The 27,988-nt window shown below is 36.6% G+C and overlaps 2 protein-coding genes and 1 long non-coding RNA gene across 4 annotated transcripts in view; 2 read left to right on the top strand and 1 right to left on the bottom strand.

Annotated features, from left to right (window-relative positions):
• Positions 1-1,611: 1,611 nt before the first annotated feature.
• LOC149086503 (uncharacterized) lies at positions 1,612-14,356 on the top strand. Its single transcript, XR_016192559.1, has 3 exons — positions 1,612-2,109; positions 11,929-12,104; positions 13,770-14,356. It is a non-coding gene; the product is annotated as an uncharacterized LOC149086503 (long non-coding RNA).
• Positions 5,556-7,735, bottom strand: LOC149086504 (uncharacterized). The gene has a single exon (XM_089255954.1). The coding sequence runs from the start codon at positions 7,622-7,624 to the stop codon at positions 5,747-5,749; it is 1,878 nt and encodes a 625-aa protein (XP_089112080.1). The 5' UTR covers positions 7,625-7,735; the 3' UTR covers positions 5,556-5,746.
• A 3,312-nt stretch (positions 14,357-17,668) lies between the features above and the next one.
• Positions 17,669-27,988, top strand: part of LOC149086502 (putative methyltransferase-like protein 15 homolog) — a 100,194-nt gene continuing 89,874 nt past the window's right edge. Inside the window, exons 1-2 of one of the 2 annotated variants that reach the window (XM_089255953.1) lie at positions 17,669-17,795; positions 18,043-18,271. In XM_089255953.1, coding sequence (XP_089112079.1) covers positions 18,074-18,271 — 198 coding nt within the window. In that variant the 5' untranslated portion in view covers positions 17,669-17,795; positions 18,043-18,073. The remainder of the gene's footprint in view (positions 17,796-18,042; positions 18,272-27,988) is intronic. The other variant, XM_089255952.1, reaches the window with a different exon arrangement.

Raw genomic sequence — 27,988 nt, 5'->3', positions numbered from 1 at the left:
AGATATCGCAACAATATTTATTTTGTAGATAACATGTTGACCAAGCATCAAATGATTAAATTTATAGACTTCTGTGAAGTGTGGTTCCTGCCAAAATCAGTAGCCAGAGTAGCCGCCATTGTTGGAGATCACCGCTGCCACACGCCTCGGCATTGATTCAAAGAGACTTTGGATGTGTTCTTGGGGTACAGCAGACCAAGCAGCTTCCACGCGTTGCCAAAGTTGATCTGGTGTGGCAGCTGGGGATGTAATCTGGGTCAATCGTTGAGCAACCATGGACCACATGTTTTCTATCGGCGAAAGATCCGGAGAGCGAGCTGGCCAGGGAAGCAATTCAATCTGGCGATTGAGGAAGAACCTTTGGACAATGCGTGCCACGTGTGGTCGCGCATTATCCTGTTGAAATATGGCTGTGGGCAAGCCCTGAAGGTAAGGAAGGACAACTGGCTCCAACACCTCGGAGATGTAGCGCTGGCTTTTTAAAGTACCGGCAATGCGTACTAGAGGAGTACGAGAGTGATATCCAATACCGCCCCATACCATAATACCCGGTGCAGGACCAGTGTGGCGGTGCATAACGCAGCTGTTCAGCATCCTCTCTCCACGGTATCTCCAGACTCGAATCCGACCATCGTGGTGTTGCAGACAGAAGCGTGACTCGTCAGTAAAGACAATTTCATTCCATTGTGCCGTCCACATCCTTCTTTCATCGCACCATTGGCGGCGGAGACGTCTGTGGTTCTGCGTCAAGGGTAGACGAAGCAATGGACGTCTTGCGGACAGACCACTCTGCTGTAAACGGCGTCGAATGGTACGCGCAGACACTGGATGATGCGGTACAGACTGAATGTGCTGTGCTATGGTTCGTGATGTGGCTGAGCGATCCGTCACTGCCATACGCACAATACGCCTGTCATCACGTGAAGTGGTGCACTGAGGTGGATGCGATCGAACACGTCGGTCTGTCGTACCCTCCTGCATCCAACGATCACATATCCGCATTACAGTTGTTTGGTTTCGTCCAACACGACTACCGATTTCCCTGAAAGATAATCCACAATCTCGGTAGGCCACTATCCTTCCTCTGTCGAACTCGGATACTTGATCAAAAGATGATCGCTGTTTTCTACGAGGCATAATTGATCGTTTTTTTGAAAAAACCACAAGAAAAACACAATTGCCGTACTTCAAATCGTCGAAATCTCCAAGCCTTAAATAGCGCTTTGAAGTGGCGCCACAGGCGCGCGTGATGTGCGTCTGCGCTGAAATTCTAATCATTTGCATATCTCACCTCCGCTAATGCATGTTGTAAATTTCATATTATTTGCATGCTTCCTTCAGGGTGTTGCATTTACGGTGGCCAGCAGTGTAATTTTCTTACAACACAAAACACATGACACATATCTACTATTTGACACAAAAATAGGACACATAAATATGATATGAATAACTCTCAATTACAAAAACTCTATGTCATATGTCAAAAGAGGGGGAAAAGTGTGCTAAGACTTTTCCACCTTGACAGTATCACCACATTTCTTATCTATCATAAAATAAATTTCTAGTTGAGAGTAAACGAAAGGGGGGGGGGGGAGAGAGAGAGAAAAAAACCACAAAAAACAAATTTGAATACAATTCAGACAAAAACAAAATAAAAAAGAAAGAAAAATTCTCTTTCAACAAAGGATAACCGGTTTTTTCGCAGCGAGCACTCGAGCGTCCTTCCCGTAACGTGGCTGAACGTCGAATCCTCATCCCATTGCATTAACAGGGTCAGGAAATGTTTTGCCTATCTCTCTCCAAAAGGGTGTGATGCGGCTCGCGCAGTCCTCACTCCACTTTCCTTATAGCTCAGTGGTTCTTGGTAGTTTCCTTAGAGGAGAAATAAAGTAGAGTGAGGGAAATCCTATTTTTCGGGTGCAGACAGTAAAGGTCACGTGACTTATAAACGATTTTCCCCCTCCCGCGGCCATTTTCTATGTGTTTACCATAGACTCTTGGAAGCGTCGTCTGCTCTCGCGCGTTATTTTTGTTAATAATGGTGCTAATGTGCTGTGCTTACACTTGTGATGAGAAGAGTGTGGAAGGGGGACGAATAACGTTTCACAGGTTAAGTAAAATCGTTCTTTATTTTAATTTTTTCAAATATATATTAGTCATTAAAGTTTGCTATGCAAAAGTGCATTCATTAAAACTTGCGTTTTTTCATTAAATAAGGTGCACATTTTTGCTAATTTTTAGATAAATATTGAAATTCAGTTTAACAACTAAATGGTTATAAATATTTCTGCACTTTTATATAAAAATTTGTAGCCTCGTAGGGTTGAAACTACTATATTTTTATTTTCAAGGGACTGAAAATTTACATCTGGGGGGGGGGGGGGACCGGCTTACGACAACATATACACTGCGTGGGCGACATCACAACTTCATTCGAACCACTCTCGAACACGACTGCCACGAGAGCGAATCTCGGGCGCGCCACCTATATTCGTGAATAAGGTCGGCCTTGACCGTCACAGACTCCCCCCTCTGGTTTCATGAAACCAGGAAGAGTCTTCAAACATAAACAATACGGTGCATATAAACAATCAAAAATATTTGACGAACACATTTCAATAATCGAGGGCAAAAAATAAAAATCACACATATTTTCAAAAATAATATATATATAGTTCATTCTTCACGAGAACGATGACTTGTACGTAGATCAATCTACGACTTTTTCGGAGGGCGGCCTCGTCGACGCATAGGCATCACCTGTGTCTGTGCAATGTTCTCGCAAGGTCGAAGTGCTGATGTATGATTCACTCCAAGCGATACCTGAGATGAAGACGTACTGGCCACATCATGTCTACATGGAGATCTCTGGGACACCGCAGAATTTTGGCGCCTCGGCAATGAGTGTCTACAGTTTTCGTCTTTTTCTTTCGTCTTGTGGAACTCTACGTGATCCTGGAAGACGGATTCGTCCTCGAAGGTCATCTCACAGTATTGACAGACGATCACCTGTACGCGAATCGGCTGTCGCGATTCTGGCAATGACGCTGTCGTTTCCTCGGCGTACGCCTCGTTCATGTGGGTCATGACGTGCTTTATCATCTGCAATTTCCGACTGAATGTGGACGGGCAGATTCCGCAAGCGTAGGTAGCCTGCAAGCGACTGGCGGACACGACCTTGCAGCTGCTTGAAGTTGGTGACTTTGTAGACATGGAATGGTTTTTTGAGTGTTGCTCGTCAACGTGTCTCTGAAACTGACTCTTCTGGGTGAAAACGAACTGACAGACGTGACATCTGAATGGGTTTCTGGCGTCGAGCGGAGGATTCAATGCGACCCTTTGTTTCTTTGCATCGTCTTTTGCGGGCATAGCCGTCGTTTCTATCATGGCCTCGGCCTTTTTGCGTCCCCTTTCTCTCTGGCTTCGGATGTCCACGAGTCCCGGCGGGACAGACTTGCGACCCCTCTTGGTTTTCGCTGGAGACATTCGGTACTGAGACACAGGTGTTGGTGAACTATTACCAGTGTTGATATGATGTTGAACGAATGGAGTAGGCTCTCCCCCTGGTTTGAAGACATCTTATGTTCGCTTAGCGTTGCGCTAAGTTGATGCTTTCGCTCGGGAGTCAAATCTCTTCCCTCGTCAGCACGCAGTCGGTATGAATGCATGAGGTCCACTGATTCTGATACTGCACAATCAGCCGCTGGAAGCGTTGGGAATGAGAATTGGTGATGGGGAGTGTCACTGAAAAACCAACATTTCCTCTTCAGATCCACAGCGATGCCTGCTACCGTCAAGAAGTCCAATCCCAGCAACGATCGCTTACCCTTTGCTTCTGGTAGCACCACAAAGGTAGTATTGACAGTTCGATTTCCAACGCGTACAGGTACTTTGACTTCATAGACCTTGCTGATAGACCGGGTACCATCAGCCAGACATATGGTCGTGGTGGCACTGTTCATTGGTATATTTTTACTTAGGAAAAGCTTGTATAAGAGTTCCCCTGCAACCGAGTGTGTCGCACCTGTGTCGATACATATGAGACCACGATCTTGACATACTTGAATTTCCATCAGCGGTAGCGATACCTGAGCGTCTGTCATGAAAAGGTACGGATTTTTGGGGTTGCACAGTTTCACGAACTTGTTCGGGTTTATTCGGAAAATTGTTTCGGTTGAAAACACTTCTGATATTGTCATAGGCATCCAGTTTATCGGCAAGAACAGTGGGTAAGATTACTTCTGTCCACTCATCCATTAGATGCTCTTTGCATTCAGGAGGGACTTTCTTTTTCATCTGGTCGGTAATGATCAAGTCCTTTAATCCATGGAAAGTTGTGATGTTCGATTCAGTTAACCAGTTCTCGAAGAACGACCTGAGCTCGAAATAGTAATCACCCCAAGTAGTCTTTCGATTTCTTGTGAGTAGCAAACAGTTGACGGAATTTTTCAGCAGATAATCGGAAACTTTCAGGAGGACCCCTTTTACATGTTGATAATCAGATGCTTTATCTTCAGGTTCCTGTGCGATGAGCGATGTACACTACTCGGCAGGACTGTGATGAGGTGGGATACCCAAAATTCTTCAGGGACCTTCGTCAATTTGAGTTGCCGTTCAGCGAGAGATAGAAACACGGATATGTCATCCTTTTGAACGTCGAAACTCGGGAGCAGTTTATGAAGTTCAAATCTAAATTCTGGTGACGTTGACACAGAGCTGGCTCTGTTATAAGCGACTTCGGGTTGAAGTTTGAGTTTTTCAAGTTCGAATTGCATTTCCAACTTTCGGATTTCGATTTCCTTTTCCGCTTGAAGCGTGGCTTGTTCCCGTCAATCTTGGAGTCCGAAATTCTTTCATCGATGACAGTTAGCAGGAATTCTTTCATAAAGTCCTAATCATAATCGTCGTGGTTGATTATTGCAGATTTTATCTGAATGACTGTCATGTCGGTTGACACTGCTACTCCCAATGCTTGAGCTAGAACGATGAGGTCTTGCTTCTTTCCTTTTGCTAAATAAGCCATGTCACACTATATATAAACGAATGTTTCAATAACAATAAAAAAAAAATCTACACTTTTGAGACGTGCGGAACGACATAAAAAAACGAACATTAAACATTTTCACACTCGACGAACACTTCCGCGAATTTCGAAACAGCCGATGCGATGAATTCTTTTCAGATTGAAAACGAACATCGGACGAACATTTGCGACGAAAGTTTCACTTACCAATTCGTAGGTACGTTCAGGCTGAACGCTGACGATTTTCCTGGAGTTGAAAAAAAAAAAGTCATATTTCACGTTGGGCGTCAAATTGTAGCCTCGCAGGGTTGAAACTACCATATTTTTATTTTCAAGGGACTGAATATTTACATCTGGGGGGTGGGGGGGGGGGGAATCCGGCTTACGACAACATATATACCGCGTGGGTGACATCACAACTTCATTCGAACCACTCTCGAACACGACTGCCACGAGAGCGAACAGATACAGATACAGATAGATTAACGTCCTCTATGCCTGCTAAGGGCTCTAGGACAGCTTAGTTCAAAACGTCAGAGTGCAATCTTGTATAAAAACATTTGCGAAGATGAACAGGAACAACAGAACTGTGGGGAACAAAGTACAATGAAGAAACAGTCTTAGCAAAAAAAAACAACAAAACAAAACAAACAAACTGGTAGATGATGCAAAGAAAAAAAACCACAAAAATCTCAGCTTCTAGAAAAATGAAAGCAGCCAATGTTAAAAACGGTTACATTTTCCCATGAAAATTTCAAATTCCTTGATCAAAGTGCTCGGAGTCACTTCAATGAGTGTGTGCCAGTCAGATATCTGATTATTACCAAGGCCTACATTCTGCAGAAAGCATTCCCTAAAAATTGACCATTTAGGACACGTAAATAAGAAATGATTGTTAGATTCACAATTGTTGCCACAGATACAGTTAGGTGAACTTATTTGATGAATTCTGTGAAGGTAACCATTGGTCGGTGCTCTGTTGGTCATGAGACGATAAAAGAGTGATTCAAACTTGCGGCTAGTAAAATAGGGCGAAAATTTTTTAACAGCATCGAAGAAACGATCTGCAACTGGATAAAGGGGTTGATTACAAAAATATTGATGAATTGATGATTGCCAATTTTTGTGTGAAAGATTAATCACATCCTCGAAGTAAGCATATGTAGGGAAAACTGGATTTTCGGAATCAACTGCTGTACGTGCTAGATGATCTGCAAGCTCATTGTAGAAGACCCCCTTATGGCCTGGACACCAAACTAATGAGATTCTTGTCGCCCGCAATGATGCTAAATATAAGGCATAAAAAGTTGCTAAAACCACGGAATGTGATTTTGGGTTGATGTTGGCGATTGCTTGAATAGCTGATTTGCTATCGGATAAAATTATGTAGTTTTCATTACTGACAATGAATTTTAGTGCTGCGATCATTATTGCAACACATTCTCCAGTGAAGACAGATGAGCAATCATGGAGCGCTGCTTGAAATGAATTACGAGTTTTTGCACAGAAAATTCCAATAGAGGTATGAGCTCCTTTTGAGGCATCTGTAGCTATAATAGTAGAACAAGACCAGAATTTTTGTTCATGTTCATAAAAAAGTTGCTTTGTGAGGAGATCATTTGATGATGTTTGAAATGGAAGAGAACTGGTTGTGAAATCAATATTGGTGATAAGCCAAGGAGGATTCGCAAAAAACAGAGGTTGAAGAGGAATAAGTAAATTGTTGTCCTTGATGAATTGAATAATAGAAGGATCCAAAATTTTAGTATGTAAGCCTTGACGGTCAAAACTGAAATTAGAACAGATATGTTTGAACACAGAGCTGTAATGGGAAGCTCTTGCTTTGATAATATGATTAGTAGCATTTTTTAACAAAAACAGTGAAAATGGAGGTTTTCCACAGATGCTGAGTAACAGAGGAATCGGTGTTGAGATTGGAAGACCAGTAGCAATGCGAAGAGATTGGTGATAGATAGCAGAACACTTTTGAATATTTTTCTTGGAGCTATTATGCCACAAGAATGAACTGTAATTCATGAAGCTTGAAGTAATGTTAGAACAGATAGTCAAAAGTTTATGCCCTTTAGCTCCACGAAGCCTGCCTGCAATCAACTTCATGATATTACAAATGTTAATGGCTTTTTTGGAAATGTGATTGATCTGGGGACTCCAACTCAGCTTTTGATCCCAAATAACTCCAAGAATCTTGATATTTTCCTCGTAATTTATCTGAGCACCGTTGATTTGGATATTTGGGAGAAAAGGAACATTTTTTTTCGTAAAAATGCTGTAACTGCATTTCTCAGTAGACAGAACAAATCCCCACTGATCCATCCAGTTTGAAACAAGGTTTAAGGCAGAATTCAATTCGTCTGTAACAACATTCAAGTCTGATTTACTGATCCAAAGAAAAATGTCATCAGCATAAATGAAGGGATGAATGGAGTTGGGAAGGTGAGAAAGAATGTCAGAAATATAAATATTAAATAGCCATGGAGAAGTAACACATCCTTGAGGCAATCCCCTTTTTAAGTCAATCCAATCTGACTGATGGTTTCTCCAACTAATGATGCATCTTCTGTCCATCAAAAAATTCTCCATCCATTTAACGAAAGTACCATGAAACCCAAAGGATTTGAGCTTGTATAAAAGAGCAGAATAGATGACAGAGTCATAGGCGCCTTTAATATCAAGAGAAACAATGACGCCAAATTCTTTGAACCTGAAAGTATTAGAAATAAAGCATTTTAAGTCATTAAGAAGGTTTTGAGATCCAGAACGTGGTTTAAAGGCATAAATGTTCGCTGGGAAGAGTTTGTATTTTAATGAGATCCAGTTGAGTCTGTACAGAATTATTCGTTCCAAAATCTTCAGTTTTACGTTTGTTAATGTCAGTGGACGATAAGACTTAGGACAACTTGGGTTTTTATTAGGTTTGAGTAAAAAAATTACTTTTCCATACTTCCAATCCACTGGAATAGTTCCAGAGAGCCAAATTTTGTTGCATTCAGCACACAAGAGATGAATTTGATAGTCAGGAATTAAAGAGTATGATTTAGCGTTGATACCATCAGGACCTGGCGATGTGTTTGGAGTACGACGAATTGCAGATTTGAGCTCTCCAATGGTAATCGGAACATTCATCAAACTAGAGAAGTCTTGATGGGGGCCACTGAAACAGTCAAAGACCTTGTGAGTGTAATTATTTATAAGAGCTGACTGGAGAAGATTTAGCTGATCCATAGGGTCCACCACTTCTAAATTGTTGACCTGGAACACAAGATGACGATCCACTTGGAGTTTAGACTGGATGAGTTTGAGTTTTCTAAGAATTGTAAAAATCTTAGGATAAGTGGCATGAATAAAAATATTTTCTGACATAAATTCCCTTTTTCGGAGGTTGAGCTCCTTCTTGAATTTTGCATTATTTTTCTTAAAGATGATCCAACACGGAGGACAAGGGCATCTCAGATATTGTCTGAATGACCTTTTCTTGCAGATGAGCAATGATCTTAAGGATGAATCAAAATACTCATTATACTGGTGAGGATGTGATTGTACCTTTTTTGTAGCTGATATGCAGGATTTTTCTACATGATCAGAAAAAGAGCAAGTATTGTCAAATGATGTCAACTTTTCCTTGAAGAAATCCCAGTTTGTGATGGCTATTTTGCGAGAAAATTTATTTACCCGAAGATTGATGTCGAGACAAATAGGTAGATGATCACTGTCGTAAAGGTAGTCACTGCTGTACCAGTTAATTTTACCCATTAAGTTTGAAGAACAAAAACATAAATCTATTGTGTTAGACGAATTGCTTGAAAAATGAGTAGCACACTTGGGTTGGATCAGACAAACTGGGGTTTGTTGAAGCCACAAAAAAAGATTTCTGCCAGCTGTGTCTGTCCGAGGACTGTTCCAAGAAGAATGGGACGAATTAAAATCACCAACAATGATGAATGGAGATGAGATTTTAGAAAGAATAGTATTCATGACTGTAGGAATTTCGGAAGTGTCAGCCAAATAGGTGTTTGCTATATGAATGTACTTGTTATGGAAATGAATCTTGATAATGATTACTTCAACGCCTTGAAGACAGAATTTATGAATAACGTGTGAAGGGTATGTAGAGCGAACAGCAGTGAGAACACCACCTCTGCCTGAGCTGTTGTCTCGGTCACATCTGTATATTATAAAGTTTGGTAAGTGGAAACGGTCATTACATGTAAGGAATGTCTCCTGGAGACAAAGTACATCATAATCTTTTTGAAAACGAAGAAGGTGTAATCTCTTGTTATTGATGCTGCGCAAGTTCCATTGAAGCACCTTCAATGATGTAAACATACAGAAAATTGAATAATCTTGACTAAAGTAGAAAGAACAAAATTTTGAAAACCATGAATAGCTTATTCAATGAAGTAAAATTGAAAATGAACATATCTGCAAATCTAGCAGTTGAACACAAAAACAGTACTGATTTGTACTGAAATAACAGAGGGGAAAAAGAAAAACAAAAAAAGTTATCATTGATTATGATGGTTTGAACAGTTTCGCTTTGGTGTGACTGTAGAGGACTCTAGCAATGGCTTCTGCGCAGGAGTATCCTTTGAAGGAGGAACTTGTACTTTATTTTTCTTATGAGGCAGTTCACTGGTGAATGCGGATGCGATCAACTCGCTGTTAAGTGCAGATGACAATAGTGGTACAGCTTCCTTGATGACTTGAGATATCAGATCTGGAACAATTGACTGAATAGCTTCAGTGATCAGTGCATGCATGGAGATTTTCACATCTTCAATTATTTTTTCATGCATTGATTCGATTTCTTTACGGACCAAATTTTGGATATCGATTTTTAAGTCTGTGATAGTTGATGGCACACAATTTATACTTGCTCTGTCAGCAAAAGTTGGCGATTTATCTTGGAAGAATTTGCGAGCTTGATGAATTGGAATCCGCTTGATTGTTTTGTACTTGATTATTTCTGCCTCTTTAATATATGTTGGGCACTTCTTGTCCATGGGATCATGACCTTGAGCGCAGTTTATACATTTAGGAGCATTTGAACATGATTCTGTATCATGATGATCACCACAGGTCCTACAGATAGTGTTCGTAACTGGACAAAATTTAGTACGATGGGTAAATTTGAAGCAACGAGTGCATTGGCTTGGTTTTTCTATAAACTCTTGAGGATGGAAGATTTGGAACCATAATTTGAGATCAGCAGGAATGGAACTGCCCAAGATGGTAATTAACAAAGTATTTGTGGATATGTTATTTTTCACAAAACGTCTAATGCACAATGGAACCAAACCATTGTCCATCAGCTCTAACGCCACATCACTCAGCTTTTCGGAACATGGAATATCTCTCAGAAGCAGTTTTGAAGATAATGTATCAGTAAGTAGAGTCGCTCTGACCCGAATATTTCCAATAGAGGACAGCGATAGGGCCTCCAATACAACTTCAGGTGATGCTGAAGTGAGAAGTAGGTCACCATTTCTTGCGAATCGGATTTCATCGATGAGTTTTGCATTCAGGAATTTTTGTTCAAGGCACATACGTAATTCCTTGGGCTTTGATTTAGGGATGGTCGTATCTCCAACAATCTTGACGGTGAACTGTAAGTTTGATCCAGATAGATTTTGAATAATGTCCTTGGGGCCGATGTCTGAAACCCAGAGATTATTTTCCGCCGATGTAGAAGGTAAGTCATTCAATGTCTCCATGGGAGAAAACATATTAGAGGATAGAGAATTCAATGATTGATGGTATTCATTGGGAGAGAACAATGCAGTATTAGAAGTATCTACACCTACGTCACTGAAGAAACACCCCAGATACTAACTAGTTGACCAAAAAGAGCAAAATAAATATTATATATACGTTTGAACACTGAAAAAAAAACGACAAAAGCGAAGAATTAAGCGAAACAGAGAAAAAAAAAAAAAAAAAACCCTGAAAATTTAGCAAACAGGAAGAAAAAGCCGACCTCAAACGCGTGACGAATAAGCCGCCATTTTTTTTCACACACGAGAGCGAATCTCGGGCGCGCCACTTATATTCGTGAATACGGTCGGCCTTGACCGTCACAAATTTAATTAAATTTTGATCTATTTGTCACCATGTTCCGCAAGTATGTTGATGTTCTTCTTGGCGACCAAATTTTTCGCCAACTACTGCAGCTCGGATGCGTTTTCTCAACCCATTTTTGACAGATCTTCCGATTTTTAACCAAATTGCACACAAATTTTGCATATAATTACTGGTTGCTTAACATACCTGAGCAGTTTCAAAAAAATGGAAAAAATTATATGAATTTTGATTTTTGAAAAATCAAAGTGAATTTCTTTGTACCTTTTTTTTTGAAATAATATGACCTTATCATCATACTTTTCTATTTCCTAAACTGATAATTTCTTGGAGAGGGTAATTTCCCCACTCCCAGCTTTTACAAAAATTTAAAAAGTAACAGTAAGTGAAAATGAATAAATAAAAAGTTAAAAGTATAAATAAAAAAGTAAATAAATAATAAAAGTATAATAAAGTACAATAGAGAAATGGAGAAACAAGGTTAAATATATACATATATTGGGTATATGTTCTTCACCCCTGCCCGGAAGAAGTTGAAATGATGAACTTCTTGCAAAAATTTGTATGAAAATTACTTGAAAAATTTTTTAAACATATCCAAATCAGTCAAAAATGGGTTTATAAAAATATGGATTCAGAGGCCACAGTAAAGCAATTTTCAAAGTAGTAGCTGGAGGGCAAAAAAAATATTGCTCATAAAACATAATTTGTTAATGATTATAATAATTTTAACATGTTATTTGGATTTGTATTCCAATAGTCTCGTTTTTTTTTGCCTTGAACTGACACAAATATTTTTTATTTTTCAGTTTTCCTAAAGAAGGCAGCTTTGGGAAATCTTTGATAGATTTCTCCAAAATTTGCTCTAAGCATTTTACAGAAGACAGTTTTATCAGGAGAAGTTCATGGCTAAAAAAAGCTTGTTAGAAAGTCACCAAAAAAGCGGAAAAGTGATGAAAATTCAATGTGCATATGAGTAATGCAGGTAACAAAACACATTTAGTTTTCTGTTGTAATCCATCTTAAACTACTTTTTCGTAGATGAATTTTATTCGTGTCTGTCATAAGAAAAATATCTCAAAATGCAGATGCGCAAACTCAACATTTTTCTCTTAACACAAAACTTTGTTTTGTTTGCATGTTGATTGACTCGAAACTGATACTTGTCACTAATTTTACTGTTAACATATTTTGCCAGGGGCGTAGCCAGAAATTTCGTTCGGGGGGGGGGGGGGGAGCCAAAGTGACAGAACAATGGATTTGGCCATCTTTTTCCCTTTTTTCGGTCATTTTCTCACATTTCGGGGGGGGGGACCAGACCCCCAAGTCCCCTCCCCCTTGTATTTTGCAGTTGCCAAAAACAAAAACAAATACTATCTTGGAGATTTTGGTTCCGAGGTATCAAATTCCCTGCCCATAAGTTACTGAAGCTTTGAAAATAGCTAACCACAGGATAAGCTAATAATAGCTAAATTACAATATTGGGCAGAAAAAAAAGAAGAAAGTCAGTTGAGATAAACTCAGTTCTCTTCAAGAAATGCTGGAAATCATGAGGAAAAGGTCTTCAATCTCTGATGCTGCTTCTAATGTTAGAGGTATGGTTGCATTTTTCATGAGGTTATAGACCTACAGTCAATTTTCTATCAGTTGAACTCTGATGACTCAAATATCTGCTTGAGTTGAACTTTTCTTCCTTTAAGCCAAAGTTTTTGGTTTGAAATTAATTAAATTCATTATCAGAGTGAAGAATTTAGGTACGGCATATATTTAAGACATGTTTTTGTATTTCCTACTTTCTTTCTCTAGTTTTGTAAATAAACTAACCAATGACAATCAACTTGGTCAACAGTGCTTGCAAATCTCTTGTTGCATGTATGGTCACGTCAGTAGTTTTTAGCTCAGTTGTGAGTAATGCACAAATGCCAGAACACATCTTGATTGTGTGTAGACTTTTCTTGAAAATGTCAAAGTAGTAAAGTTTTAGATTTGAAACAAAAAAAATTATTAGCCTAATGAAATGGAAAGAAATCAAAAATTTGTACTTTAAATTTTTTTCCTGAATATTATTTTTACCGACTTCGTGCAAGACTGCAAATATGAATGAAAAGAGAGGCAATTAAAAATTGCTGAAATCATTATAGAAATTTATACATGTATTGAAGGTATATGTGCAATTAATTTTTTTGTTTATCATTTATATTTTATGTATGTCCACGTTAAATTTTTTTTCAATATTTTCATTTCTGTGCTCAGATGGCAAAATATCACTTTTTCAAAATTTTACGAGGGCAAATTTGTGAACAATATTTTGTAAAAATGTGATACTATGGCTTTTGACTTATTGCAATTTGCCTTCGTTGGTTCCTCATAAACTGAAAGATAGACAAAATTTTGATGAACGAGACCCCAGAATGCGAACAAGTCAATTTTTTGGGAAAATTGACTATTTTCATTGTCAATTTTCCCAAAAAATTGACTTGTGGCATTTTGCTATTTGATTGTATACAACATACAACTGTATATGTTGTATACACATAGTTCAGTGTCATATAAAAATTTTCAGAACCAATTCCTGAAATGCTGAAAATAAACATCTGCTTGGTGTTGAAAATAAACCGCTCCTTTATTAGGTACTTGTTTTTTCTGATAGTCGTTTTCATTGCCTGGTCCAGCAGCAGAACTTACGAAAGCTCAAAAATGGAAAAATATCCACAAGAGTTTGGAGCCTTTGCCTTAACGTTAGTTTTATTCAAGCAAGACTTATAACTTCATGAGGAAGACATTCAAAAAATGCTTGTCACACCCATCGGCAATGCAAAAGTGGTATCAGATGAATGAATGTTTGAAATCTGTTCAAGAGACTGGTGTAGAAGTAGTCTCTATGACTATTGATGGCACCAGCTGTAATTTTGCAACAACCAAAAAATATGGAGCCATAATATGGAACATGACTCCATATTTCAAGCATTTATTTATTCGCAGCATTGTGTTCATACATCATATTTATTTGCATCTTATTTACATCATATATCATCAAAACTATTAAATAAACAATTTGATGTTTAACTTTTGAAAATTTTTGAGTTGAATTTTGAATGGATGATTATTTGTGAAATAAAAGTTGGTGCCACATGCACACAATATCTAATAATGTGTTCTTCACTGTGTTTGCTTTAATATATCACTCTGGAGGTTTTGTGTTTCATAGGTATTCAAAGTTTACTTAATGTAACTTAATCTTTGTAAACAATCTGTGAAGGTTTCAATTTAACTTTTCATTCAACTTTTTAACCAATACAAACTAATTAACAGTATCCACTTAAAATAATTTAACATTGTGATTGGGGGAAATCTCATATGTAACAAAAAAAAGGAAAAAATATTTTCATGACAAAAACATTGTAAATTAGGATCAGATTTTAACTTCTGAAAAATTATTTTAAAAACCAGTAAACTTAAAATAATTTTTTCAGACATTCTGAATTTTCATCAATTTGTTCAATTCTTTCATTAAATCAAATATTTTTCAATTACGAAATTATTTTTCATTCTAGAATTAATCGTCTTGTATAGTTTTCATCCATTTTCTGAAGGTACTCTGCATACCACGACAAAAAGCTCTGCTGGCAAAATTTCTGACAGTGTGCGACAAAGCGGTTCAAGATTAAGCGTGCCCACTTAATGTTAAATTTTGATGCAAAGTTGACCACCTGGCGGTAAGCGTACGAAACTGGGGAGAGGCTTGACCTATTTTGATTGACAGTTCACCACCCTTTCCTCCTCACTTTCTCCACCCCTCCCTTTTCCCCCACCAGTTTGATATTGTGTATTATTTAAAACTCAACATGTTCGAAGAGAAATTACATTATTACTTGTTTTCCGGATGAAGAAATAATTTATTTGTAATCCATCCCGGATGGCTCTTTAAATGTTAATCTCTGAAGATGTTTGTTTTTCTTCTAATCATTCTTCAATCTCACAACAGGTAGATTATTATTATACAGGAAGAATTATCTGGGAGGAAATGTGTAAAATTTTAAAAGAATATTTGAGGTGTGCAGTAAATTAAAATTGATGGTTGCGAGATTTACTAAATTATTTCGTACCCCAGAAATATATCTACATAATACTGATGGAAAAAATTTAGAAACTAGCTTAAGGTATAATTACTCCTTACAATTTCAACTGGATGCCTACTAAATAGTAAAATTGATAAAATAAAAATTTTAAAAAGAAAAACCAAGTTGTGAAATAAAAAAAAATTCATTTATTTCATCAGCTAGAAACTTATGTATAACAAAAATGAGTTACAAATGCGACTTCTAATATAAAACAACCACAAGTAACATGCCAATGACAACACTTGTGCTTCAAACTGATAAAAATCTCTCAATGACATAAATAAATAGTTCTAAACTGGAGGTATAATAAATTATTTTTGGAGTGCAAAATGAAATAAAAAAACAAACAAAAGTTGACTGATTACTCAGGAAAATCAAAATGAGAAAAATTGAATTTTTTCATTCTCAAAAAATTATGAATCATACTGTCAATTAGACATCTCATATTTTAGCTGTTACTTGCAAAAATGTTGAATGTGAAATTCATGTTGCAAACATTGCTTTTATGGTTGGTTTCACGTTTAGATGCAGGAAAAAATGTCATTAATACCCAAAATATTAAATGGTTTGTTTACATGCACATCAAATGTCCAAAACTTGAAAGTGCCAAACAAACAGTTTCAACGGTTTGCTGTTGCGTCTCAAATTAATAAAATGAAAAATTTATGTAAAATAAACCAGTAATTAAAAGAAAAAAGCATAACATACATCTTACCATACATTCTCTTACAGGGGAAAAAAATCTAAGGAATGTTGTCACTGTCAGCACTTATTGTGGGCCAAGTATGGTTTTAATGGCACTTCCTCACACACACAAAAACCAGGGCAAACAATCGTTCTTGCTTGCCTTTCCCGGGAAATATAATTTCAAAGCAGGGTACACATACATATGTCCTGCTTGACATTGCAATGACGCTTGGGAATTTGGAATAGCGTTATGAACCAAACGATCTTTCTGGCTGATGTTCATAAAACACCATTCCTGGAAATAGTGGTTTCAAACATTGGCAATCATAGTCAACTTTGCCGCAAGAACCCCAACTAATACTGGATTTTTAGACACATCTTCCCGTGCTTGACGTCTGGAAAAAAAATGAAAGAAAATATTAAATGCAAGGGAAAATGTTACTTATTTAAATTGATAACAAAATTACGAGAAACAATATGTGCAACAATGAATGTTTTTTGCTATACATAAAGCTGGGCACGACAAATCCATGAAAAATTGAGGTGGCGGGAAGACTTTTAGGGGCCAAACATTTTTTGAGAAAAACAGGTTCAAAAATATTCCTTTCAACTTTTCCAGGACATAGCAAATGCCAAAATGAACTTGATTCTGCAGCCAAATATTATTATTATTCATTATTTAAAAGAATATTCTCAATTATTCTCTAAATTCACATTCATGAGAATATTCTACCCTCACGACTCTTTGCATAGTACCCACAAAGGGTGGGGTTGACAGAGCTCCAGCCCTGGGCCCCCAGGAGTGGACAATTCTCTTTTTTTTTCAGGCTATAAATAAACTACAAAAGGGACCATGAAAACCCTCTGCTAGGGGTTGTGGGGAGTAGCATGCAATAATTTCTGTCATAGGCAGTGAACAATTTCGGATAATTGACGCTCTTTTGAAATGAACTGCGAGGCGTAAGCACGATCGAACTTCGGGAGGGGGGGGGGGGCGCACAAGGAAAATCTTCCAGCGAGAAATTTTAAGTTAATAAATCATCACACATTTTTTGAATTTACAAAAATTTTACAAAAATGTGAAATATTTTTCGATATTGTAATTTTTTTTACAATAACATTAGCTGAACTGTAAAATACATATTTTACTAACCTGCTGCCATTTTTCGGAAATCTACTTAGATGAGTTTCTTCCGACTTGGAATTTCTCTCGCCATCCTAGGAAGCCGCAATAATTCAACATTTACTATCATGATGAAATAGAGAAGAATGAAGTCGAAGGAAATGGTGTAGAGACACGAAAACAAATTAATTTAACCCAGAGGAGAACCTTTTGATAAATTAATTAAGAATTATTGATTAAGAATACCGATTTTAAAATGAAATGAGACGGGAAAAAAGAGCTACGTGACTAGGGAGAGCAATAAAAAAAAAAATGGCGGCTGCCTCGCTGAAAAATTTGTTTACAACTGTAGTTCGTACGCTTACCGCTTCAATTTGTGGCGCGCAAGTTTGCATCAGGCCTCTCCATTGAAGTGACAACACTTATCTTTAATACAGCTTTGGTGTGCGATTACGAACTCGCCAAATTGCGAAGCGCGTAAGATAACCGCTAAACATGGCAGCTTTGGTGATATAACTCACGTGGTATACTCTGAGCACCTGTTCCGAACAGCGCGTGAATGGGCTTTCGCTCTCTACTTATATTTCTTCTCGATGGTAGTTTCTTGTATGCGATGGAAGTGTAAGAGCCGCGGTTCTTTTTTTTAAGAACCGTCGCTCACTCACTCTTTGAAAAGAGTCGCTCTTCTAGACGGTTCATGAGCGGATCGCCCATCTGTAGACGATTCCATTCAAATCTCTTCAGGGTAATTGAAATTTTTTATAATTTATTTAGAAAGTTTTATAATCTAACACCACTACACTTTAAATTAGGCTTGTTGTATTAATGTAAATTAATGTAATGTATAAACCACGATTATGGAAATATAGCCTAAAATTCCAATTTTAAACAAAAAATATGTTTACCAGGGACTGAGGAATCCATAAAAAATGTAGGTGCCAACCAAATATTTTAGGAGAGAAGCGTAATTCTTTTGCCTTTTATTTTTTCAGTTCTCTAAGAGTGAAGAAGAAAACTTCAGCGATGAGTGTTCAAAATTTGGTACACTTTTGTCATGGATGGAAACAGATAAGACTGGATTTTTTTTTTCAAAAAACTCGAAATGGAATTCCGGGTTCATGTTCACACGATCATCTGCAACCAACCCATCGAAGATTGTTTTCTCATGTTCCTGTAATGATCCGAGAGACAATGCAAGCCTTTTCTCCAAACAAAGGTGGTGTATGTATCCCATTTACTGCTTACCCATGATATTCTGACAAAAGTATATATGAAATATCATTGAAAATAATGAAAAAAACATTGCAATGTAATAAAAAGTATCAATATTATGTGTAACTAGAAATTATCAGTGAAAATCTGATCAGGAATATTTAATTGAGATGACTTGCTTACAAATATCATAACATTGTGTTTAAGATGAGTTTTTTTTGTCTCAAACATTGCTAGGGAAAGGGGGTTCTGTCAGTTTTTGAGGAGAAAAATTCAAGTCCCACTTTAAACCACGTTGGTTTAAACGATGGTGTAAACCTTGGTTTTAACCAAGTATCAAATAAAAGTAGTCTAAATATAATTTTTTCTTTGAAAAATATCATATTGGTTCATTATTAGCTAAAAGTTTTCATTCTTACCACATTTTATATTCGTAGGGACATTCTGATGGTATATCTTTAAATGGTATAAGTGGTTTTTCCAAAAAGTCATGCAAAAGTGGCCAAAAAAAAAAATATATTTTTTATATGAAGTATCTTAGTCATTTAAAGTTATATATAAAAGCCAAAATTTCTCATTCTTACAACATTTTCTAACCTTTGGCTACATTCTGATGCTCTATCTTTAGCAAATTCATGAATAAGGATTGCATTACACATCTAAATGTAGTGGTGCATTATCTCACAAGCAGGGTTTAAACTAGATAAAAAAATTCCTTTCGCAAAAAAGCTAAAATGGGGGCGAACAAATAGCAGGGTTGGTAAAAAAATTTAAAAAAAAACAACCGAAAAACTGGGTTTTTTTGGTTTAAACTGCATTAACATTAAAAACAATAAAATTCCTAAAAAATCATTCAGACTTCTAATAATAAGATGTTTATTAATGTAATTAACACTATTCCCATATTAATTAATCTACAAATATTTCCTGCATTTTAACAAAAATCCACTTTTGCAATTTATTTTTTTGCTCAACTATATGAATTACTTTGTGTTTGAAAATTCTTAATATTATTAACCATATACTATAAAGGTTTTTTCTCCAGTTACTTTCAGTATGCTTAATTAGAAAGCTATTTTGCAAAAACTATATTAAAAATTTGGTGAATATATTTAATGAAGCACAAATAATGCAGATTAATTAGCGATGATTTACAATATAAGTGATTATAACTAAAGTTCTGCTTTCAAAACACTATAAATAAAGAACGATCGTCAGAATGACTTGAAAATTTACACGAATATTCCTAAAGAAATGGAATTTTAAATGGCATAGGGAAAAAATATAAAATGTAAAATTAACGAGACTACTCATCCAACACATGGGAAATTTGCTCGCAGAATGGTAATGATAGCCAGTCAGGGCAAAATTATTACTTAATTAGCATTGCACGATTTCATAATTCATGGCAACAGTACAAAAATGAAGTAATTGAACAAATAAAACTACAACTTACTTAAATGTTAAATATGTTAACCATTATGCTCTGGCTATGAGGTGAAAGCATAAAAATGCTTGTTCAACAACAGATCAGAGTATGCCATGATGTGGATGTGCTTGCAATACACCAGAGTTTGTAATTCGACCACTGTTCATAACATTTTGAGGTACCCCCTCCCCCACACCCAGAAGTTGCAAGGGTTAAGGTCAGGTGAACTGATGGCCAGGTGTCATGTTGTTATTGGTTCTTCAGCAGCTGCTTTGCTGGTATTGTATATTGTAATGTGCATCTTGATAAAAGTTGTACTATCCAGGGCAATATCAAGTAGATACGGTTTATTATTGTATCAGCTATCCTTGTTTCACCATGTATATATAGGTCACCACAGTACACATCTCTGATGTTTGGAAGGAGAGGGGGGGCGGGCTTCCCCCTAACTCACCCCTCCTCGTATCTCCACCTGTGAATGCAGAGAAATGAAATAAAGAAAGAAAAGTTCTTTTGATCAGAGTTGATTTTCTGGCTAATCTCATTCAATGAGACACGCAGGTGCAATCATTGTTTTGCCTTCCCCGATATCCTGAAAACCCAGGTAAATGTTACAAAAAAGAAAATTTCGAATGTAATGAACGTGGCTAGGATTTTTATGCTCTAAAACTTCTAAAAAATGCTCTATAAAAATGCATTTACGCTCTTAAAAAACTGTGAATATATATGATACTAGGGAAAGACTAACGTGTGTAGACCAGGATTTAAGCTGGATAAAAAATTCCTTTTGCAAAAAAGCGAAAATGGGAGAAAAGCTTTAGCGAAATGCTACAATACTAATGTAATGATTGATGGTTGGATGTCTACTCGTTTCGTACCTCCTGTACGCATTTTTGCAAAATTGGCTACTACTACTACTTTCCCATTTTGCGAAAAATGCAACCGTAGCTTAAACCCTGGTTTAGACCCAAAGTTGCAAAAAGGAACCATGGCTAAACACGTTTTGGAACTATATGAAGTTCCTTCATCAGTAGCAAAGAAAAGAATAGTGAAAATATTCCTTATAACTGGAGTTACTCGCTGTTGTAGACAGAGAGTCAAATTCAATATGAACCGGGCAACAAGGGCAAAGGAGGTTGTCTTTCCTCTTGTTGCTGGTTCATTTTGAATTCGACTCTGTCTACAACAGCGAGTAACTACCATTATAAGGAATATTTTCACTATTCTTTTCTTTGCTACTGAGAAGGAACTTAATATAGTTCCGAAACGTGTTTGGCCATTCGTTCCTTATTGCAACTTTGGGTCTACACACGTTGGTCTTTCCCTAGTATTGTCTCACCCAAAAAGTAATTCATTTCTACTGTAAATATGCTCGATAAAGTGAAAAATATGTCTTGTAAATTTTTAATTTTTATCTCAAATAACATTAGTTTTAGTAAAATAATATGATGAGAAGTGATGATGCAGTTTAAACTATTTTGAGCCATTACTTATTGTATGAACAAAAATTCTTTGTTTCACTAACCAATCTCATTGAGCCAAAATTTCCCTTTTGAGTAAGTTCTTTTCCCACTAATTCAGAATTAATGTGCTGCCATTTATAGGTTGAAATACCTAGCCAAGTAAATTATTTTTATTTGATAAAAACTCAAAATTTCCCACATTTACCAATTTCAGTCAATTTCCCCCACAAACTACCATCAGACATTGATTCAGATGATAAACTATTAACAGCCACACACCAATGTCGTTGAAGGGATAGTATTTTATGCTCTAAAAATTCAGTATCATTTCTGATTGGTTGAAAAACCTAATTTTAGAATTCTTTACCAATCAGCTACAACGTTCCATTTTCAATGCATAAAAATCCTATCCCTGAGCATTCTCATCAAAAGTGGGAAACAAATAAAACAGTCTGGAGTGGGATTGGAATAGTGAGGAAAAAAATTTTCATTTTACCAAAAATTATGAAATATGCAAAATATGCCTTAAAATTTTGCAAATATGCTCTATCATGTAAAAATAGTGAAATATGCAAACAAAAAAAATGATGCAATAGAAATAGCCAGCCATAGAAATCCCAGCCCTAGTAATGAAAAGCCAAAACAGAATTTTGGTCGAATTGAGGTCGGCATAGGTCATATTACTGAATTATATTCATGAAGGTAATTGGGAATTTCTTGGATATTTTGATGGCGATTGTGCAAGCCATTGTATATTTGTATTCTACCCTGTCTGTAGAGATTCTGTTAAAAATGACAAGCTTACTATTTTCAAGATAGAAACTGAATTCATTTTACCTGATTACTCAAGTTTCTAAACCAAGGAGGATCACTATGACCACATAAATTGTGTAGTTATAAGATGGGTCACAGTAACATTTTTTTTTGCTATTGTGAAATCAAGATTGTTGTAATCTAATTTGCATTAATTTATTTAGACTAATTTGACTAATTTGCAAGTCATGGATTACAGTCACATGAATTTCTTATTTTAATAACAAATTGTTTTTTATTTCGTTGGTGATTTTATTATTGCAGTTTTCTTTTTGGGCAGTACACGTTTTTAAATATTGCTTCATGAAGTGAAATATAATTTTTTAAAGTTATTAAGGTTTTTTTCGACTTGTTAACTCACATAATTTCAACAATCTTCACTGCAAAGTTAATTGCAAACAGGATATAGACATTTTCCCTTTATATTTATATATCATTCTGTGACTTTAATTAAAAAAAGTACACAATTTTGAGAATGAGTGATTCTTTCTTTTGTCAAGGTGGAAAAGTGGATACTTTCCCCCTCTTTTGACATATGATATAGAGAATTTATAATTGAGAGTTGTTCATGTCTTGTTTATGTAATGTTTTGGGTCAAAGTGTAGATATGTGTATTTTGTTTCAAGAAAATTGGTTTGTTGTTCTTGTTCATTTGGGAAAATGAGTAGGTTGCACATCTATTTTTGGTACACACTGTATGTGTTTTCAAAAATTTTGGGTTTTGGATGCGATCTCGATATTGGACAGTTTTGCAAATTTTTCTAAATTAATCCTCTAAAAATTTTGCCCCCTTGGTGTCAAGTTTTGAGCTGATTTGAGGCGTCTTCGTTGGAGCAATTGATAGTTTTTGTAAAAAATTTAAAATTCGACCCACTACAGGAAGGTGAGAGAGCCATTTTCCAAAGCTTTCGAGAGTGACGCAGTGAGAGAATTTTTTTATTTTGTTTATTTTTGTTGTTTGAAACACACATGATTACAGCATTTCGTGTCTGAAATTTTTTGTTACGTCATCAGAATTTTTCTAGAGTATGAGATATTCATACTGAGTTAAATTTTGGACACAGTAATCAAGTAATTCGTTAATAATTTCTAATTTTTCGAAAAGGAAAGTTATACAGGTGCCTTTGATAAATGTTAACGTTGAATATTGATTAATATTTTTGATCGGAAAATATACAGGTATTTTAAGAAAGTGTAGGCTATTCTCTATGTGCCATCATGAATTTAAGATCATGTGTTAATTAGTTTTTAAATTTTCTTTGTCATGTGGCAAAATATTTTCCTGTACCTTAATTTATGTATCAAAGTATGTCGTGTGACCTATCGTTGGAAAGCAGAATTAATTTCTCATTTAATGGTAAAATTTGATTTTTATTTTGTTATGTTGTGTGAGCGTAATTAAAATTTCGTTTTTTGTCAACATGTTTCATTGTCCCTGATGTCACAGATGAGTCTCCGTAGGAAGTTGTTTTTTTTTTGTTCAGAGCTTTCTCTCGTCCAGGTTAAGACATGCCTTTTCACCTTAATTGGTCAAAAGTGGTGTCATAAAATTTTGTGCCACGAATCAAAGTGCGCATTTCGAAGCCACGCCCACTGTTAAAGTCCAGGTGTCAAAACCCACTGCCCAGGTTTATCCAGTGCCAGATGGAGCCGCGTCTACTGTGAAGACCTTGGGACTCTGTTGGAACACCACCAAGGACTACTTCTCATTCAAGGTAACCTCTAAATCTTCTCAGTTACTCAAAGCGAGCTGTATTATCAGGAATAGCTACTATAATTTACCCTCTTGGCCATCGGCCCGGTCGTTGCTAAGGGAAAAATATTCATGTAAAAACTATGGCTACATAAACTTGATTGGAATGAGCATTTGCCTCAACCCATGCTAGGGAGTGGCATAAATTCATTTCGGAGTTGCATGAAATAGAGACCTTTCGAATTTCCAGATTCGTTGGCATAAATCCTGAAAATACGGTTGAGTTGCATTGGTTCGCAGATGCATCTCAAAACGCTTATAGCGCAGCTTTCTACATCAGATGCATTTCTGTTTCAGGTGACATAACTGTCAGGCTGTTGTGTAGTAAGTCTAGGGTTGCACCCCCAGCACTGCTATTGTCCAAATTGATTCGTAAATCAACAGTAGCATTACGAACGTCCTTCGGAAGAGTTATGTTGTGGTCAGATTCCACTATTGCTTTGGCCTGGATCTGCACTTCAGCACACCAGTTGAAGACCTTCGTTGCGAATCGAGTATCAAGCATACAGGAGCTGACCAAGGAATATCATTGGGGTCATGTCTCTTCGTCCCAGAATCCTGCAGATCTTGTATCTCGAGGCACAAGCCCAAAAGAATTGCTTGACAATTCGCTGTGGTGGAATGGACCTGAATTTTTGATGAAACACATTAATGTTGCTCTCCATGATTGCAAAGACAGTGTTACAGATCCTTCGTACTTGAAAGAACTAGAACTGATTACGGGCACTACACTGACCATTGTCAACAAGGAAAAATTGTTAGACAGTGACCAGTTGGAATTATTTGTGTACATATTGCAAACAATTTATTTACTCTATTGTGTACTTCACATTGATTTGTATTTACAATTCAGGGTTGTTTGGTTTAAACCACGTTGGTTTAAACCATGGTTTAAACCTTGGTTTTAACCAACTGGTTTTTTTAAAAAAACCACTTTGGTTTTTTTCAAAAAATCAGATAAAAGTGGCCTAAATATCATTTTTTTCCCTGAAAAATATCATATTTGTTCATTATTAGCCAAAATGTTTCATTTTTACCTCATTTTATATCCTTGGGGTACATTCTGACGGTATATCTTTAAATGACATAAGATGTTATAAGTGGTTTTTTTCAAAAAGTCTCATAAAAGTGGCCAGAATATATATATTTTTTTCATATGAAGTATCTTAGTCATTTAAAGTTATATATAAAAGCCAAAATTTCTCATTCTTACAACATTTTCTAACCTTTGGCTACATTCTGATGCTCTATCTTTAGCAAATTCATGAATAAGGATTGCATCACACATCTAAATGTAGTGGTGTATTACATATCTCACGGGGTTTCTTTTTCCCTTCACAAAGAAGCAGCTACAGTAGTGATACCATCATGCTAGGGGCAAGTGGTCCTATAATCCAATAAAGACACCAGCTGTCCTTAAAGGACAAAGACTAGTGTACTAGTTGTTACATTACCTCACATACATTTTCATTCCCATAAGAAGTAGCACATCTCCTATTTTATATCTCCCAGTCTTAATATATTCAATAGTTGTTTTTTTTATAATTTCACACACACACTGTTAAGCCCAGTTAATCAAGGTTCTACTGTATAGTAGTAACAGATTTATAAAAAATAATCAGCTATATACAGGGTGATTATAATTTAAGTTTTGATTCCAAAACTATACAATAAGTACTGATCGGAATTACCTGAAAATTTGCATGGATACTCCTGAAGCAATGGACGTTTCTTTCGCAAAAGAAAAAAGTGCAAAATGTGCAAGTAGACGATGCTGTACTTGGCCAGCAGTATAATCTATTTTGTGCAACCACATCATTTCGGTAGTTCCACAGCATCAGTGTGTGGATAGAACTTCTATCAAGATCCACATTGCAATACCAGCAAAGCAGCTGCTGAAGACCCATTTTGATGCACCTTAACCCTTGCAACTTCTGGCTGTGGGGGTACCTCAAAATGTTATAAACAGTAGTCAGATTGCAAACTTTGGTGAATTGTAATCTCCAGCACATTCCCTATATGTTAGAAGTTCCTCATTCCTCAGGAATATGAACGGGGGAAAGGGGACGCGTTTGGTTTAATAAAGCTGAATTGCAAGCACATCCACATTATGACCATGGCATTCTGATTCTGCTGTTGAACAAGAATATTTGTGCTTTCAGCCTCATAGCCAGAACACGCGGTGGACAACATATTTAACATTTTTTGAGTAAGTTGTAGTTATTTGTTCAATTACTTCTTTTTTTTTGTGATGTTTCCGTGAATTATGGACTCGTGCAATGCTATAATTAAGTTATAATTTTCCCATGACTGGCTATCGTTTCCATTCTGCAAGCACATTTCCCACGTGTTGGATGATGTCATTAATTTTACATTTTTAAGTATTTTTTCCCCTTTATCAAATAAAATTGAATTTTTTCAGGAATATTCATGTCAATTTTCAAGTCATTCTGACAATCGCTCTTTTTTTACAGTATTTTGAAATCAGAACCTTAGTTATAATCCCCCTGTATATCGTAAATCATCGTTAATTAATCTGCATTATTTATGCTTCATTAAATGCATTATATTCACCTAATTTATATTACTTTTTGCAAAATAGCCATCACCGCCATCACCGCTGATTCCAGTGACTTGCTTCAGCACCGTTCTAGTCGTCCAGCCTGTCCCTCATCTCTCAGCTTGTCCGGAGTTTTCTTCATGCACTCACAAAAAAAATCATTATACACTGGCTTCATGAAATTGATTCTTCAAGTGCTAAATTTTATCTTTTAGCTCATATTGTACAGCAGGCATTGAAATATTTTGATCATCATTTGATCATTTTTGTCACACCACAGTCATTTTCAGCACACAAGGGCTAATTAGACCGGGGCCTACAATTTATTGCCAATTCCAAACGGCAGGCTTTTTATACTCATCAAGAGGTTGGTGCACTAATCCCTCGATAAGGACTCCCTGTGGTAGCAATTTTTTCTGCGGTCATGTCGCCGTTTCTGTTGTACCCGTGTCAGGAAAGTTTTCTGAGGAAGAACCGGATATCAAACTCGCGACACCTCTAAACATCCTTTGGTACTTAAGGCGAGTATCTTATCACCCTACCGCACCCCTTGAAATATCTTGCTGACCAATCAAAGATCTACATTTTTTTTAGTTAATTTGTATTTATGACCCTGCCTTAAGGACCATGTTAGTTTGCCTCACAGGGGTGGCTCGTGAAGGAGGCACGTGCCCTCCTTGAAAACTTCAAGTCATTAATTTAACCTAGAACAGCTGCTGGTGTCTTTTTGACACAGGGTGTAAATGGCATAAATTATAAGTTGAAATGATGCTAATTCGATTATTTAAATATACTTTTTAAAAAATAAAGTAGTTTATCAAATGAAATTAAATAAAATGAGCATCGATAGACATAGGCGTACATAGAATTTTCTTAAGGGGGGGTTTACGTTTTCCTGCAAAATAACACTATAATCTCGGCTTGTTTAACTCTTTAATGCCCAGATAGAAAACCTGGGAGGGTCGTGAAAATAAGTTTTTTGTGTTCGAAGTGGACTCGTCCAAATTTCGGCCACTTTCCCTCTCCCCACCCTTTCTCCATGAGTTTCTATTCATGCCACCCTTTGCATTGACGTTCACCCTTTCATTTCAATGGATTTTCGGGAGATAATTTATCTATATATACTGAAAACACCCCTTTCCTCACAGTATTATCTCTTTGTAAAATGCATTGAGTACCCTTAGTTCATCCTCAAGGAACATTCTAGTACATCAGCTTTTAAAATCTCATTGATAGGGCGTTGCAGTTGTCTTTCCCGTTCCCGCCTCTGACAAGAGCTTTCATCTTCTTCCCCGTTGGTGACAAAAGCCCACCAAAACATACCCATACCCCCTAGCTGGGCCGACTTGAGGCGGTTATGGGCATTAACCTACTCGGCCGACTTCGGGCGATCTGGGCATTATAGAGTTAAGGGGGTTAGAACCCCAAAACCACCTCTTTGTGTACGCCAATGTCAATACATGATCTGCATATATTATAGAATTGTGAAAAGAAAGGTGAATCTATTCTTTGAAACTTTTAAAATTATAATAAAGCAGGGTTGTTTGGTTTAAACCATGGTTTAAACCTTGGTTTTAACCAAGTGGTTTTTGGTTTTTTTCAAAAAATCAAATAAAAGTTGCCTAAATATCATTTTTTTCGTTGAAAATATCATATTGGTTCATTATTAGCCAAAATGTTTCATTTTTACCACATTTTATATCCTTGG

The sequence above is a fragment of the Pholcus phalangioides genome, unplaced genomic scaffold (genome assembly GCF_987345545.1).
Source record: "Pholcus phalangioides strain wild (caught in Gottingen) unplaced genomic scaffold, Ppha-v1.0 ptg000004l_1, whole genome shotgun sequence".
Taxonomy (NCBI): Eukaryota; Metazoa; Arthropoda; class Arachnida; order Araneae; family Pholcidae; genus Pholcus; species Pholcus phalangioides.
Note: the sequence above shows the minus strand (reverse complement) of the source record. Positions and strands in the feature narration are given on the sequence as shown.